The sequence below is a fragment of the Callorhinus ursinus genome, unplaced genomic scaffold, assembly GCF_003265705.2.
Source record: "Callorhinus ursinus isolate GAN/ISIS: 27379988/994484 unplaced genomic scaffold, GSC_fseal_2.0 scaffold9, whole genome shotgun sequence".
NCBI lineage: Eukaryota > Metazoa > Chordata > Mammalia > Carnivora > Otariidae > Callorhinus > Callorhinus ursinus.
The window spans coordinates 60,502,877-60,519,798 of NW_027397071.1; the positions used below are offsets into that span (position 1 = coordinate 60,502,877).

General features: G+C 34.6%; 1 protein-coding gene across 2 annotated transcripts in view; it reads left to right on the top strand.

Annotated features, from left to right (window-relative positions):
* Window positions 1-16,922, top strand: part of NRDC (nardilysin convertase) — a 103,780-nt gene that overhangs the window by 57,483 nt on the left and 29,375 nt on the right. For both annotated transcript variants that reach the window (XM_025871593.2, XM_025871592.2), the window contains 4 exons: window positions 6,717-6,790; window positions 12,174-12,269; window positions 13,802-13,924; window positions 15,873-15,930. In XM_025871593.2, coding sequence (XP_025727378.1) covers window positions 6,717-6,790; window positions 12,174-12,269; window positions 13,802-13,924; window positions 15,873-15,930 — 351 coding nt within the window. The remainder of the gene's footprint in view (window positions 1-6,716; window positions 6,791-12,173; window positions 12,270-13,801; window positions 13,925-15,872; window positions 15,931-16,922) is intronic.

The window sequence follows — 16,922 nt, forward strand, 5'->3', positions numbered from 1 at the left end:
GGTCCTGCTCTTGCTATCTCTCTCTGTCAAACAAATAAATAAAAATCTTAAAAAAAAAGTTACTGAAAGGTGTAGTAATCAAACCAATATGGTACTGGCATAGGGATAGATCAGTGGAATAGCACTGAGACTCCAGAAATAAACCATTACATTTGTGGTTAGTTGCAAGGGTGCCAAGACAATTCAGTGGGAAAGAATAGGTTTTCAACAAATGGTACTGGGATAACTAGATAGAAACATTAACAAATTGAGTCATAGACTTAAATGTCAAAGCAAAAACACAAACTCTGAAGAAAACATAAGCATAAATGTTTGTGACTTTGGATTTGACAATAGTTTTTCAGATGTGACACCGAAAGTAGAAACAAGAAATGAAAAACTAGAAGAATTAGACTCCATTAAAGTTAAAACCGTTTTTTACTTTAAATTTCCCTATGTTGAAAGTGAGAAGATAATGCACAGAATGGAAGAAACTACTTGTAAATCATGAATCTGATTAGGGACTGGTATCCAGAACATGTATAGAACTCTTATAGCTCAACAATAAAAGACAATCCAAATTTAATTTACGAATTAAAAATAGGTAAAGGATCTGAATAGATATTTCTCCAGAGAAGACATGTAGATGGCCAATAATCACATGAAAAGTTGCTCAATGTCAGAGGTCACTAGGGAAATGAAAATCAAAACCACAATGAGATACCATTTCACACCATTTGAAAAAGAAGAACAACAATTAACTAGTGACTATTTCAAGAAATTGGGACCTTCATACATTGCTGGTGGCACAACAATGTTGGAAAACAGTTTAGTGTTTCCTCAAAAAGTTAAACAGAGGTATCATATGTCCCAGCACTTCCACACTTAGTATGTAACCTAGAGAATTGAAAACACATCTACACAAAAATTTGTACATGAATGTTCATAGCAGCAGTTACAGTCATAATAGGTCTAAGTGGAAATAACCTAAATGTCCGTCCACTGGTGAATAGATGAACTATGGTATAGCCATATAATGGAATATTACTTAGCAGTAAGAAGGGAATGAAGTCCTGATACATACTACAACATGAGTGAATCTTGAAAACATTATGCTAAGTGGAAGAGGTTGGACTTTCGTGTCTGTCATAATGTATGGTTTCATTTATATGGAATGTCCAGTATAGGCATATCCACAGACACCCAAAGTAGAGTAGTGGTTGCCAGGGGCTGGGATGATGGGGTGACTGTTAACAGGTACAGAGTTTATTTAGGAGGTAACGAAATGTTCTGAAATTAGTGGTAGTGTTTTCACAATCCTGTGAATGTAGTAAATCTGCTTAATTGTGCTCTTTAAAAGGAAATTTTGCAGTATGTGAATTATTTCTCAGTAGAACCAACATACATACTGTTTCAAAAAACTAGAAAGCTACATGTGGGTTCTTTGAAAAAACCGATAAAATAGAAAAGGCTTTCGTGAGACTGGTCAAGGAGAAAAAAGTATGTGCAAGTTTCAGGAATGAAAATATGATTTGTAATCTTTCAGATATTGAAAATATAATAAGGTATTTTGAATTACCTATGCCAGTAAGTGAAAAAAAATTGGAAGTACATACATTCTTAGAAATATAATTTGTAAAACCCACATGGGAGAAATTACAGTTAAAAAGTTTGAATAATCTTACAACCATTAAAGAAGTGAATCTGTAATGAAAAATCTCAAAAATAAACTTTTAGGTTTAGAGTTCTACAAAAACTTGAAGAAATAATTCCTCCCTCATTTATGAAGGTAGCATGACCTTGATAGAAAAAAGTGTGATAAAAGAAAAATTATAGACCAGACTCACATACAAATAACAATATCTAGTAAGGATGATATAGTAGTACTGAGTTGGGTTAGAAAATATGAGGTGGAGTTAACATGAGAAAATCAATTATGTAGTTCATCACATTGTCATATTTTTTTTTTAAAGATTTTATTTATTTGACAGAGCACAAGCAGGGAGAGTGGCAGGCAGAGGGAGAGGGAGAAGCAGGCTCCTGGCTGAGGAGGGAGCCTGATGTGGGGCTCAATCCCAGGATCCCGGATCATGACCTGAGCCGAAGGCAGACGCTTAATTGACTGAGCCACCCAGGCACCCCAATCACGTTGTCAGATTGAGGAAAAAAATATATGTAGAAAAAATTATGTGATGAAATTTGTATCTATTCATGAAGATGCTCTTAGCAAACAGAGTATGTCAACTTTCTCAATATGATATTTGATATTTTGAACCAGCCTTATATTTAATGGTGAAACCTTGAAAGCTTTCCAGTTCAACAGATACAAGACAGAGATGCAGGTTGTGATCGCTTCTATTTGTCATTCTATTAGGCAAGAAAGAAAAATAAGCAAAATACACAGCTGTTATATTAAGTGATAATGATTGTGAGTATAGAAAATTCAGATTTCTCTAGAGATAAATTATTAACAATCTAGTAACGTGGCTTAATATATAAGATAAAAAGTGATAAAAATGATAATGTTTAATATATGAAAGTCAGTAATATTTCTGTATAGCAGCAACAGTTAAAATACCTTTAAAGCTGTAAAAATAAATACCAAAAATTATGTATAAAGCCTCTTTTCAGGGAATATATTAAAACCTTCTTGTGAGATATTAAAGAACTAAATAAATTGAGAAGAAATACTGTTCATGGATTTGAAGCCTCATTTTTTTTTTAGTGATGTCAGTTTTCCTAGTTAATGTGCGGATTCAGTGATACTGCAGCCAAGATCTCAGAAGATATATGTAGTTTTAAATAGAAAAGCTAAGTCTAAAATTTATACGGAGAGGCCGAGGGCCAGTTATTTTTGCATAGGAAAAATAACAGGATAGCAGGACTTGACCTAGTAGATACTTAGATTTGTTTTGTTTTGTAATGAGGACATTATGGTGTTAGCAGGGGGCTAAGCAAAGAGACCAACGGGACAGAATAGAAATCCTGGAAGTGTACCAACACCTAGGTGAACACTTGATTTTTGATAGGGGCACTGTGGAGCAGTGATGAAAGAGCTTTTAAAAGAAATGATTCCAAGGTAATTGGGCTTCTGTAAAGCCAGAAACAAAATTGACTCCTTACCTCACAACATACACAAAAGGTCAATTCCAGGTAGATCATAGATCAAAAAGTAAAAAGTATAACCAAACGTTTTAGAGATGAGTATAACTTTAGCTTTGGTAAGAATCATCAAACAAGGTACAAAATGCACAAAACCTAAAGGAAAAATGATACTACATTATATTAATCAAAAAAGACTATAGGGGTGCCTAGGTGGCTCAGCTGGTTAAGTGGCTGCCTTCAGTTCAAGTCATGATCCCGGGGTCCTGGGGTAGAGCCCCACATTGGGCTCGCTGCTCAGCAGACAATCTGCTCCTCCCTCAGCCCCTCCACCCCTGCCCCCTGCTTGTGCACTCTCTGTCTTTCAAATGAATAAATAAAAATCTTTTAAAAAAAGATTTTTATAAAAGATTTTTATTTATTTGTCAGAGAGCATAAGCAGGGGGAGTGTCAGGCAGAGGGAGAAGCAGGCTCCCTGATGAGCAAGGAGCCTGATGCAGGACTCGATCCCAGGATCCTGGGATCATGATCTGAGCCGAAGGCAGACGCCTAACTGACTGAGCCACCCAGGTATCCCAATAAAAATCTTAAAAAAAAAAAAAAGATACTATAAAGAGTGTGGAAAAAAACAAGTATAAAGTAGAAGAATATATTTGTAACACATAACCAAGGACTTATGTTTAAAATAACTGTCATTGAGGGTGCCTGGGTGGCTCAGATTGTTGGGCGTCTGCCTTCGGCTCGGGTCATGATCCCAGGGTCCTGATATCGAGTCCCACATTGGGCTCCTTGCTCAGCAGGGAGTCTGCTTCTCCCTCTTCCTCTGCCTCTCCCCCTGCTTGTTCTCTCTCTGTCTCTCTTGCAAGTGAATAAATAAAATCTTTAAAAAAAATAAAAATAAAATAACTGTCATTGATTTTTAATTATTAGATTATATGTATAATTATATATAGCATAATTAAATGTATAAAAAGAGTAAGTATATATATTATTAGAATCGGTCAGAAAAATACAACCTAATAGAAAAAAAGCCTTAAACAGGGGTTTTACAAGAGAAAAAATTCAAAAGATTAATAAATATATGAAATGGTATTCAGTCTCATTAGGAATCAGGAAAATGTAAATTAAAGCCAGTATGAGATTTAACTGTTTTCCTAGAAGTTGCAGTAAATACTAAAGTCTGACTATACCAGGTGACGGTGATACAAATTTTTGTTTTATCTCGTGCTGTTGAACATGTGCATGTATACACTATTACCTAGGAGTCCTTTCCTAGATTTATACCTAGACAAACTTGTGCAAATGTGCCCCAGTACACTTTGATAAGAATTTATGGCAGCATTGATTGTAATAGTCCAAACATGGAACCAGCCCAAATGTTCATTTGCATTAGCTTGGATGAATAAATAAATGCAGTGGAATATTCTGCAGTGAAAATAAATGAATCACAGCCAAACCATCATAGATGAATATTAAATAAATATTAAATGAATATTAAAATAAATAGGTAAATAAGACATAAAAAATACATACAGTATATTTCCATTTAGATAAACTCAGAAACAAAACTAGATTGTCTAGAACATGCATTCTCAGCAGGGAGGATCTTTTTTCTGTTGGTGGCAAAAATTGGTTCTTTGGAGGTAAAAAAAATGGTCAGTACCATAATGGTTTGTGGCCCTCCAAAGCTTAACACTACCTGGCAAAATCTTTACTTAGTATTTAATTTCTGTTTTGAGTTTTCTTGAGTATCACATGAACACCATTTATAATGATATGAGTTCATAGAAGATAGACAAAGCGTATGCAGTGTCAGTACTACAAAACTGTTGGCTAGGTGATTGGAGGACTTTCAAATGATTGCTTGATCTTGAAGTCATCAGTAGAGGTGGTCTACACATGCCAGTTGGTTCCATTAGCTGCCTTGTGAATGTTTGTTTGATACTCTGTGCTTTTGTGTATGACTTTGGCATTAAGAATTAAATAGAAATATGCTCTTTTATTATTCAGTTGAACAAAAGTTATTCAACCCATTAGTTATACCAATACTGAAAAGAAGAAAATGTCAACTATCTTAATATCTAGTAGCTAATTAAGTTATATAAGTTTCTTTTTTGGATCAAGCAAAAGGGAAAAATTTACTAAGTATTATAGGAAATTAATTTTTTCAGTTTTATTTGCTGGAAAAGTAGATGTTACTTTAAAAATGTTTGCATTGCTATTATATAAATGGATACATATGTAATTTGATGCATCACAATTTATGTAAATTACATTAAAAAGCAAATAACAGTTATAAAGGTAAATGAAATATCAATAGCCTTTAAACTTTAACTTTTAGGGGCGCCTGGCTGGCTCAGGTGTTAAGCATCTGCCTTCGGCTCAGGTCATGATCCCAGGGTCCTGGGATTGAGCCCCGCATCGGGTTCCCCGCTCAGCCGGGAGCCTGCTTCTCTCTCTCCCACTCCCCCTGCTTGTGTCCCTCTCTAGCTGTGTCTCTCTGTCAAATAAATAAAATCTTTAAAAAAAAACAAATAACTTTTAATTTTTAACTTAAAAAATTTAATCATTTCTAACCCTGCATTGAGTAAAAGAGTAGGTTTTATATACCTTATATGTATATTAAAAAAAATCACAGATACACATACAGATAAACAGTATATCTGTGATATTAAAAGTTCAAGGAGAGTGATTGGGGGAAATCTGAAAAGGCTACTTAGGGTTGATAATGGGGAAAAAGAAAGGCAAGAAACACTGGTCTAGAAATGCATGTATGGGTGATAAAACTATAAAGAAAAGCAAAGAAGTGATTATCATAACATTCACGATATTAACTCTGAGGATAAGGTAGGTGCTGGGTGCTTTTAGAATTATGACAGTGGTCTGTTTTTTGACTTACGTGGTAGTCACTTAGGTGTTTACATTGTAGTTATGCATTAGTCTCTATTTATGTTTTATGTACATTTCTGTATGGGTGTTAACAATGAAAAAGATAGTTTGTAGACTTTATGGAAATGCAGAGTATTATTTAGATTTTACATATGCATGATTATGAACTAATTTTCCAACTTAATAAACTTGTTTTTTAAAAGATTTTATTTATTTATTTATTTATTTATTTATTTATTTATTGAGAGAGAGAGAGAGAGAGAGAGAGAGAGAGAGAACGCGTGCATGCACAAGCCAGGGGAGGGACCGAGGGAGAGGGAGTCTGAGATTCGGACTCCATGCTGAGTGCAGAGCCTGATGTGGGGTTTGATCTCACAACCCTGACAGCATGACCTGAGCCCAAATAAAGAGTCGGAGGCTTAGCCAGCAGAGCTACCCAGGTGCCCCTAACTTAGTAAATTTCTTTTTTTTTTTTTTAAAGATTTTATTTGTCAGAGAGAGAACACAAGAAGGAAGAGGGGCATAGACAGTGAGAAGCAGACTCCCCTCTGAGCAGGGAGCCCGAAGTGGGGTTTGATCCCAGGATTCTGGGATCATGACCTGAGCCGAAGGCAGCTGCTTAACCGACTGAGCCACCCAGGAGTCCCCAACTTAGTAAATTTCTTAAGCAAAAAATAGATGTTGACCGATTAAAAGATTTCTCTGAGCAGAAACAGAAATGCCGGGGTTTGTTTTTTGTTTTTCAGATGGGCTCAGTTCTTCATTCATCCGCTAATGATCAGAGATGCAATTGACCGCGAGGTTGAAGCTGTTGATAGTGGTAAGATAAGTGCTTTATATCTTACGACTATTTCTTGCATTGAACTAGGTATTTAGCACATATATTATTCTTTATCACTAGACCATTTTATCTTTATATCATAAAGGGCTAAAATGAAATAAATGTGTCATTTATTCCTAAACCATTAAATGTCTTAATTCAGTGTAGATTTGAAATAAAAGAATGATAGATTATTGTTTTTCAGTCTTTGGTTTTTGAGGGTTTTACCATAGTGATTAATCTTTTGCAGGATGGTAGCCTAATCCTTAAAGCTAATGCTGGGTGTTAAAACTTTAAAAGCTCACATAACTCCTTTTTCATGAAGAGACATTTTCTCGGAGGGTTTAAGTACCATTCTGATATTTAAATAGCTTACCCTTTGTTACCTCTGTGTACCTGTGCTTTGTAATTTGAACTTTGGTAGTTCTGAAAACAAATGTGATATATTTATGGATGAAGAAACTAAATCCCTGAGTAGGAAATGCATTTAATTTTGTTTTTTGAGTTTTTCTTGTCTTTAGGATGTAAAGAATGAAGACCGTAAGGAAAACTGTACTTATATAGGGTGAGGCTTCATTATAGAGCTGTGCTATAAATATCCCTTAATTACAGAATACCAATAAATAGCACCACCGTAGGATAACCCTGCTTGCCTTATTTTAGCATTGGAAACGTAATACTACACTTGGGGGGACTTTAAGTTCATATAGGTTACACTTGGCTTGCAGCAACTAAAGAGGCAGGTTTCTGCACTGGTTTCTGCTTTTGTGGCATTTTTCCTCTTTGACTTGATTCAGTGTCGAGTTGTAATAATGACTTACTGCATTCATTAAGCTGAGTAAACTATAGATGGCTACAAAGAGCCATCTGTCTGGAAGTCAGCAGATTTGTGTTTTACTTCTAGAAATTTAACTGATTGTGGCCCTCAACTTATTTGTAAAAGAGTGTGGGATGGAGTTATATTCCTCCTAGCTCTTCTAGCTCCTTTTAATCAAGGATTTATTTTCTTCATTTTTGTTATTTGCCTACCACAATGTTTCTTTTATCATAGATCCAGATAAATATTTGTTGAGTGGATGACAAACCAAAATAACCAAGAAAAACTAAAAGCCTTTCATACTTTTTGAGACCTAAGAACTGTTTTCTCTCGTAAATACTTTGAAGTGTATTTTTCTTCATACAGTTTCTAGATTGGGTTCAAGTGTTAGTATTTACAAAATTAAACTTTTAATTCAATTTTCCAGTTTAAGTCAAAATAATGTAGTTATGTAATAAGTAGTTTTGGTTTAAAATGAACTTAAAAGCTTTTTTGTTTTTGTTTTGCTCTGCTCGTTTATTTGTCTTTTTTAAAATTTTTAAAAGATTTTATTTATTTGACACAGAGAGAGCATGCACAAGCAGGCAGAGCAGCAGGCAGAGGGAAAAGCAGGCTCCTGGCCGAGCAGGGAGCCTGATACAGGGCTCGATCCCAGGACCCCAGGATCATGACCTGAGCCAAAGGCAGACGCCCAACGACTGAACCACCCAGGCGCCCCATTTGTTTTTTTTTAAGATTTTATTTATTTATTTGACAGAGAGAGATACAGCAAGAGAGGGAACACAAGCAGGGGGAGTGGGAGAGGGAGAAGCAGGCCTCCCGCAGAGCAGGGAGCCTGATGCGGGCGCCCCATTTGTTTTTGATGAGAGGAGACCTAGTTCAGTTTGTGGCCTGATACAAAGAGCTCAATATATGTCATTAGTCACTTAGCCTTCCAAGTGTGAAGGATTTACTTAAGATCAGGGAGATGGGGGAGCTCTTAAATTGTAACTGGTGTAATAACTTTAGTATTCATTAACCAATTTCAAAAGTTCAATAATCTGATGTTACTTTCTTCTATTCAGTTGTGATAGTCTTTCTTCTAACATTCTTATCTTAATCACATGTTTTTGGTTGCCTGCTTGCTTGGATGGCCCATTCCTTGTTAGAGAAGTTGAAGGAAGGTTCAACTTTCCTGGTAGATTCATCTTTTCATTTTCCTTTTTTTTTTATTCCTCTCCACCTGCTTATAAAAAAGATTCTTTCCTGGGTTTTTAATTTATTATGTAGTTCTGACTTCATTACTCTATCACTGTGCCCTGCATTGACGATCTATTTTTGTTCTAAACTTTCAAAGGAGTGGTTATACACTTATATTTATAAGCATTTATTTATACATTGCAGATAGGTGTGTTCAGTGTTTTACAGTTTTCTTGAATACATTTGATAACAGAAACTCATGTCAGTGTCCACAGGGTAGGTTTTAAAATGGGATTAACTTACTGCTAAAAGAAGATTATAGAGAAAAAAAATTGTTCTTAATGATTAGATTTTATTTTATTTTATTTTAAGATTTTATTTATTTATTTGACAGAGAGGTAGAGAGAGAGCACAAGTAGGCAGAGAGGCAGGCAGAGGGAGAGGGAGAAGCAGACTGCCTGCGGAGCAGGGACCCCGACTGGGATCATGATCTGAGCTGAAGGCAGACGCTTAACCGACTGAGCCACCTAGGCGCCCCTTGCTTTTTATTTTAATGATAGTTCATACTCACATAAATATAATTTCCTACACAATGTGTCCTGGTGATTGAGATTGAAAATATGGCCAAAGCCTTTTTAAATCTAATCAAGTAGCAGAATGTGTTCTCTCAGTGTTCAGATACTTATACTCCTAATAGTTGTTGTGGATATATCACTTTTTGTGAATATGTTTACATGTCTACTCTATTATCTTCCTGTTGCCACTAAAACAAATTACCAGAAACCAAGTGGCTCAAAATATCACAAATTTATTTTCTTAAACTTTGGAGGTCAGAAGTCTAAATTATTTCCTTACTTAGCTGCATTCCTTTTGGAGGCTCTAAGAAAGAAGCTGTTTCCTGACCCTTTCCACCTTCTAGTTACCGTTTGTGTCCCTGGGCTATGGCTCCTTTATCTGTCTTAAAAGAATCATCAGGGTAGAACCTTCTCTCTGAACTCTGCTTGTGTCTTTTCTGTGACTTTGACCCTCTTGCCTTTCTCTTATAAGGACCCTTAGGATTACATTAGGACCACCCAGATAATGCAGGATAACCTCTCCTTCTCAGGATCCTTAATTTAATTCATACCCGCAAAGTTCCTTTTACCATGTAAGGTAACCCATTCACAGGTTTTGGAGATTAGGATGTATACATCTCTGGGGGCTCTTATTCAACCTACCACACTTTATAATGGAATTGTTTTTCTTGTCTTGTAGCCATATCTTCATTTTTTTTTAATGGAGTTTTTTTTTTAATTTGTTGAAGCTATGTATATATTTTTTACTGTCTCATTATTGATTTAGACTTTATGTTTTATAACTAAAGTATTTTGAATACGTTTACTTCTGTTTCTTCCCTTCCCTACTGTCACCACTTTAGTTTCCACTCTCTTCAAATATAACAGTGATGACCCCTGGTCAGTTTTCTTGTCTCTATTTTTGCTTCCCTTCAACCCATTCTCCACTTTTACAACTAGAATGAACTTGCTAAAGTCCAAATCTGATAATGTGACTCTCCTAACATCTGCAGATGTTTATTAAACATATGCAACGCTTTGCCATTACTCCTATGATAAATAATAATAGCTGACATTTATTGAGCATGTATTGTATGCATTGTTGTGATTGTTATTCCCCATTTTCCATATTTGACATCCTTATCCCCATAGGCTTAGAGAGGTCAGTACTTGAGTTCCAGAATCAGTCATTTCCCCAGTTTTTTTCAAAAAATTTTTTTCCCTTATCTCTTCAGCCTGGTATCTTGAGTCTGCTTTGATTCTGAACATTTGCTCAACCAAAAAAACTTTATCTGTTTCAGAGGTGCCATAATCTTCTCTCCTTTAAGATTTTCTCCTTAGAATGTTTTACACACTCCCATTTCTCCTTCTGTTCCTATTCCCTAGAAGACTCTAGTTTGTCCCCCAGTGCTCAGCTTGAGTCATTCCCCAGAAAGCCTCTATTTCTAAGGCCCCCCCCCCAATAAATTCACACACACAAATAAGACCCAATTAGTTAGGTGACTGTCCTTTTATATTTTCATAATACCGTATGTGTTGTAACACTTAACCATTGCAAACTGCAATTTCTATTGACTCCAAGCTTCTGCGATTATTAAACAGCTCCACTGGCCTCTTTGCTGCCTTTGAACTCAGTGAGGTATTTCTTGTCTCTTAAAGCCTTTGAATGTATAATTTCCATACCTAGAAAACTTCCCCAAAACTTATGATATCATTCTCACTTTATTTGGATTTTGCTCACTTGTCACCTCCTCAGGCCTTTTATGACCACCCTGTTGTCACTTTCTATTCTCTTACACAGATTTATTTTTCTTATAGCACCCACCACTGATACTGTGTTTAGAAACTATTTGTTGGTTTATTTATTGTTTCTCTCCCCTACTAGAATGTAAACTACTTGAGGGCAGGGCCTGGGTCCCCCCTTTTTTTTTTCACATTTCTACCTCTAGCAACTGGTTCAGTAGTACCTGCCTCATAGTAGATGTTCAGTAAATAATTGTTGAAGGAATATATCTTATCTTATTTAATCCTTATAAAAATCCTATGAACTAAGTACTAATAACTCCATTTTATAGATGCTGAAATAGAATCAGGGAAGTTAGAGAATATCCTCAAGTTTGTACAGCTTAGTGTACGGCAGAAGCTGGATTCTAGCCAAGATATTTCTGACTTCAAACTGATTTTTCTTAACCATTAATACTTTCTTACTGACATGGCTGGTTTTGGAGGAAATTTCAACAATATATATGACATAGTTTCCAGGTAATAAGGAATTTGATTTAACATTCTATTAGCGCTTTATCAGTAAATTCTTGGACATAGCATCCTAGAATTGAAAGCTTCAGGTCATTAACTATCTTGTTTCATTTGAAAATAAGGGAAAACCTCTAGAAAGGTATATTGACTGCCCAAAGTTACAGGCTATGTAAAGTCATAGAGCCTGGGCTATGTCATTGAATTACCCACTTCAGTCTTATAACACACAATTCGAAATTAATTTTTTAAAATTAATTTATTTTTAAATTAAAAAAAGATTTTATTTATTTATTTGATAGAGAGACACACAGCGAGAGAGGGAACACAAGCAGGGGGAGTGGGAGAGGGAGAAGCAGGCTTTCCGCTGAGCAGGAGCCAGATGCGGGGCTCGATCCCTGGACTCTGGGATCATGACCTGAGCCGAAGGCAGACGCTTAATGACTGAACCACCCAGGCCCCCCCCAAAATTAATTTTTGTTACTTACTTTCAGTTCTGTGCAGTTCAGTTCTTGAATTTCCATTAATAAAGCAAATACTGAATTTCATTTTATTAAAAGTGTTTCTTTAAAACTGACAGAATATCAACTTGCAAGACCTTCTGATGCAAACAGAAAGGAAATGTTGTTTGGAAGCCTTGCGAGACCTGGACATCCTATGGGGAAATTTTTTTGGGGTAAGATGCTAAATACTTCATCTTATTTCATATTTTCTAATTGAGGAAGATTGAAAATAGGAAAAGTTGATAAAGAATGGAAGATTATGAAAGCAGAGTAGTTAGGTTCCTTTTACCTTTTAGGATAAGTAGGCAGTTTTTCAAATAGAAAATAGTTGAGTATGCATGTATTTGGTTCTCTAACAGTGGGTATATCAAGAATAGCACCTAACATTTTGTGAATGCTTTTTGAGTATCAGATACTCTGCTAACACTACATGAATTACCTCATTTGATCATCATAACAATGTTAAGAGCCAGGTACCATTATCTCCATTTAAAGATAAACAGGCTCAGGGAAGTTATTTAATTTGCTTAAATCACACAGTGGTGGTTGTGAGATTTGAACTTCTGTTTATATGATTATAAAGTCTGTGCTCTACCCCAGTCTGACATTTCCATTTATCAACAGAGAGATTCGGCAGTGATTTCTATAATAGTTTTTGAGCTGTGACCAAATTTTGTTTAATCAGTAAGCTGTTTAAATGGTATCTGTTTTTCATGATGGCTTTTTCTTAGTGTTAGAATTCAGTTATAACCTCATATTAACCCTCTTGACCATACTGTAGAATCTGGGATGAGTTGATCTAAATAGTACTCAGCCGTCAAAAAAAAAAGAAATCTTGCCATTTACAATGACGTGGATGGAACTAGAGGGTATTATGCTAAGTGAAATAAGTCAGTCAGAGAAAGACAATTATCATATGATCTCACTGATATGTGGCATTTAAGAAACAAAAGAAAGGCTCATAGGGGAAGAGAGGAAAAAATAAAGCAAGACAAAATCAGAGAGGGAGACAAACCATAAGAGACTCTTAATCATAGGGAACAAACTGAGGGTTGCTAGAGGGGAGGGAGGATAGGGAAGTTGGGGTAACTGAATGAAGGACATTAAGGAGAGCATGTGATATAATGATCACTGGGTGTTATATAAGACTGAATCACTGACCACTACCTCTGAAACCAATAATACATATGTTAATTAATTGAATTTAAATTAAAAAAAGGGAACTAAATAAATAAATAGAACTTCATGCAAAGGATGTTTTGCTTCCCTGTTTATTTTGTACAGTTATATACATTTTATATGACAACCTTGGTTTATATGGTTTATTTTTAAGGATTATGTAGAATATTAATAAAATAATTTAGAGATAAAACCTGAATTGAATACTAGACTAATTAATAAGAGAGGAAGTAAGACAACTACTGTTAAGGTATTGCCAAATGGAGATTAATTCCTTATGTGTTAAAATATATGTCAGAATTGTTTTTGTGAATTTTTGTCGTATATTGATATTATTGTTATTGTTTGTTATACACTAGTTCTATATTCTTGAGTCACTTAGGTTATTTCATTACTTACGTATTAGTAGCAGAGTATGCATTTTTGCCGTGGAGACTTTTGACAAACTTTAAAAAAATTTTTAATTTCAGTATAGTTCAAAATAAACTTATTATATTTCTGTGATCTTTTTCGTCCTTTTTTACAGGAAATGCTGAGACACTCAAACATGAGCCAAAAAGGAATAATATTGATACGCATGCTAGATTGAGAGAATTCTGGATGCGTTACTATTCTGCTCATTACATGACTTTAGTGGTTCAATCCAAAGGTAGTATATTATCTATTACTGCCCTTAGAATTAGTGTTGCAGTATACTATTAATTACTTTAGTGCTTGATCCTAATATGACCTAAAGGAAATCAGGATTTGGAAAAGTCATATAGCAAGGGCACAGCTTAGGGAAGCACAGAATCATCTGATTCTCGGGCAAATGTTTTTTTCTTTTAGAGAAAGAAAGGTCTTATCTCTAGGCTAGTCTAGGCTAGTCTGTGAATATACCAATGTACTAATAGGTCATGAATTGGTCTTTTAAGTCAACATTCAGATGCTGCCTCTGTTATCTTAGGCTTTGCATTTAATCTGTATTGATCATAACTCTGACAGGGCAAGGTGTCTGTCTTTTCATCTTTACATAGGGTCCAGTAAAATGGCATGATTAATTGAAATCCATCATAGTAATGATAGCAAAAGTATCTTAAATGTAAAGTACTGATCAGTACTTCTGTTCTTTTCTTTCTTTTATCATTATCTTCAGTAACTTGTATTAATTTTTTCTCATTAAAGAAATGATAGCTTTCTTTTGTTTTCTTTACATTGCAATCTCTTTTGTTCAGTTGTCAAACTGTTTTTTTTTGACATATCTTATAGTTTGCAATTTATTTTTGAAAAAGTAACCTTCTCACCTGATATGACTCTTCCTTTTTATAAAATTTTGTTCTGTCATGTCAAAGTTAAAATTAGAGCTAACTTGGCACTTAAATATAAAACATTTTTGCATTTTGGGTCAAAATTAGTCTACTGAAGTTGACTTGAATGTAAAGCTATGGATATAGAATGATAGATTCTTTTGTTCAGACTACAGATGTGCTTCTAGATTCCTTTTACAGCATTTGTTAAAATAGGCAGTTCCATATTTGGTGTATAATTTACAATTTATTTCCAAGTCTGTCACAAATGTGCATTTTTCTTCAACTGTGTATTATTTCCTTTGCATTCTCTTCCTCTGTGATGACAAATATAAGAGCTTATTAATGCTTGTTGCAAATTTCTTAAAGTAAGTCCCAGACATTTTGATAAGAGAACCTTATACAATTTAAATTCAATTGTTTTTAAGCTTTAGCATTTATTATACCATTTAAAAGTTAAATATCTAGGGGTGCCTGGGTGGCTCAGTAGGTTAAGCATCGGACTCTTGATTTCACCTCAGGTCTTGATCTCAGGGTAGTGAGTTCAAGCCCCATGTTGGGCTTAAAAAAAAAGATTATATATGTATATTATACAATTCATAAAATAATGTTTTTTAAGTGCATAAAATAAGATTTAAATATCTATATAAATGGTATACAATAGATTCAGAGCTTGATTAATTTGTATCTTGGTTTTTACTGGGGTACCCCTTGAAAATTAGTGAAACATGTCTGGTGGAACTAACAAATACTATTCATTGATAGTAATGAGTCAGTGAGATAAAGGGAAAAGGTTTCTTTTTGCACTTAGATCTGCTTTACTAGAAATTTCAGAAGAATTTTGTATGAAATATAATGGAAATCATATGAAACCTAAGAGGAATACTTACAGATCGAAACCTTAGCAAGTATAAATTAAAATAAATGGAGTGTAAAAGTACTAATGAGATGCTGAGAAAGAAGGATCAGTATGGTGTGGGTTAATTGGGAGAAACCTTCCTAGAGGAAGTAAGTTTTGGAATGGAGTAGGAGGATGGTTGGTATATTCTTATCTCTTGGCCCTCCACACTGCGTAATGATAAACAAAAACTTTTTTTTACTTGTGTACTTTTTCTGACTTTATCAGCTAGAAATACTTAACTGTTATTTTTGTTGTTGTTGTTACTCATTACTGGTTAAGGAGTGGCAAGTAAAGCCCAAATCAAAGTATCCCTTTGTTTTATACCTGAAGATAGGAGAGAAATCTAATTGCATTTCTACCTTAAATAACAACATTGCATTTCCCTGTTTCCTTCCTGCCCTCCCCACAAGAAACACTGGATACTTTGGAAAAGTGGGTGACTGAAATCTTCTCTCAGATACCAAACAAGTAAGACATTTTCATAAACCATATACTTTTAGAGTAAAAGAGACATCTTCTTGTATGAGTCCCAAAGGTTCTTTTTTTTTTTTTTTTTTGGTGGGGGAAGGGGTGTTATTTTTAAAAAGGTGATTAAATTAAAACCTAAAGTGGTTTAGCAAGATCACACAGTCTTTGAGTGGGAAAACTAAGATGAGAACCCAAGTTTCTATAATTTCTGTAGTTCAAAATTTATAAGCTTGTAAACTTACAGTAAGCAGTAATGCTGAAGACTATGGCTCCTTTTACATTTATTCAGAGTTTTTGTTACTATGTAGAGTGTTTGAAACTGTGATATAAAAGCAGGTATTATATTGAGAGGCAGAATATATATATATACACACACACACACACACACACACACACACACACACACACTTGTATCCCTCAGAACAAATTGTGTTCTGAAAGTTTGTTTCTTAAGTCAGTTGTTTGGGACTCGGAATGCTCTCCCCCATAAAACAAATAATCTTGTAGGTTATGATTGACTTTTCTATACTAAGTAAAAAATCCATTTCATGTAGTTGAACCAAATTATCTTTTACTAGAAATTGCATATATGGTTCCAGTTCAAAAAGCTACTACTTTTTGTCTACTTCAAATTAATCAAAATAATGCAGATATTTAAGATACACTTTGTTACAACATTTTTGTTACAAAGAATACAAAAAAATTAATTCTGAAGCAATTAAGTCCTTCCTACTCCTAGTAGTTTATATTTTAATACAATAAATGAAATCAGGTTTTTTTCTTGCATCAGGTGAGTAAGTTAGATTTTTTTTTCCAGTTCCTCATTCTAGGACATAATCTATGAAAGAAAAATTGGCTGTGGAAATGTTAGAATAATTTGTAGTAACAACTGATTGGTTATTATTAACTTGGCTTTATGTAAATTTCCATTGGTAATTAGCAGTACTTTTTATGTATGGAGAGATAATGAAAGCCATGCCAAAGTTGTGGGG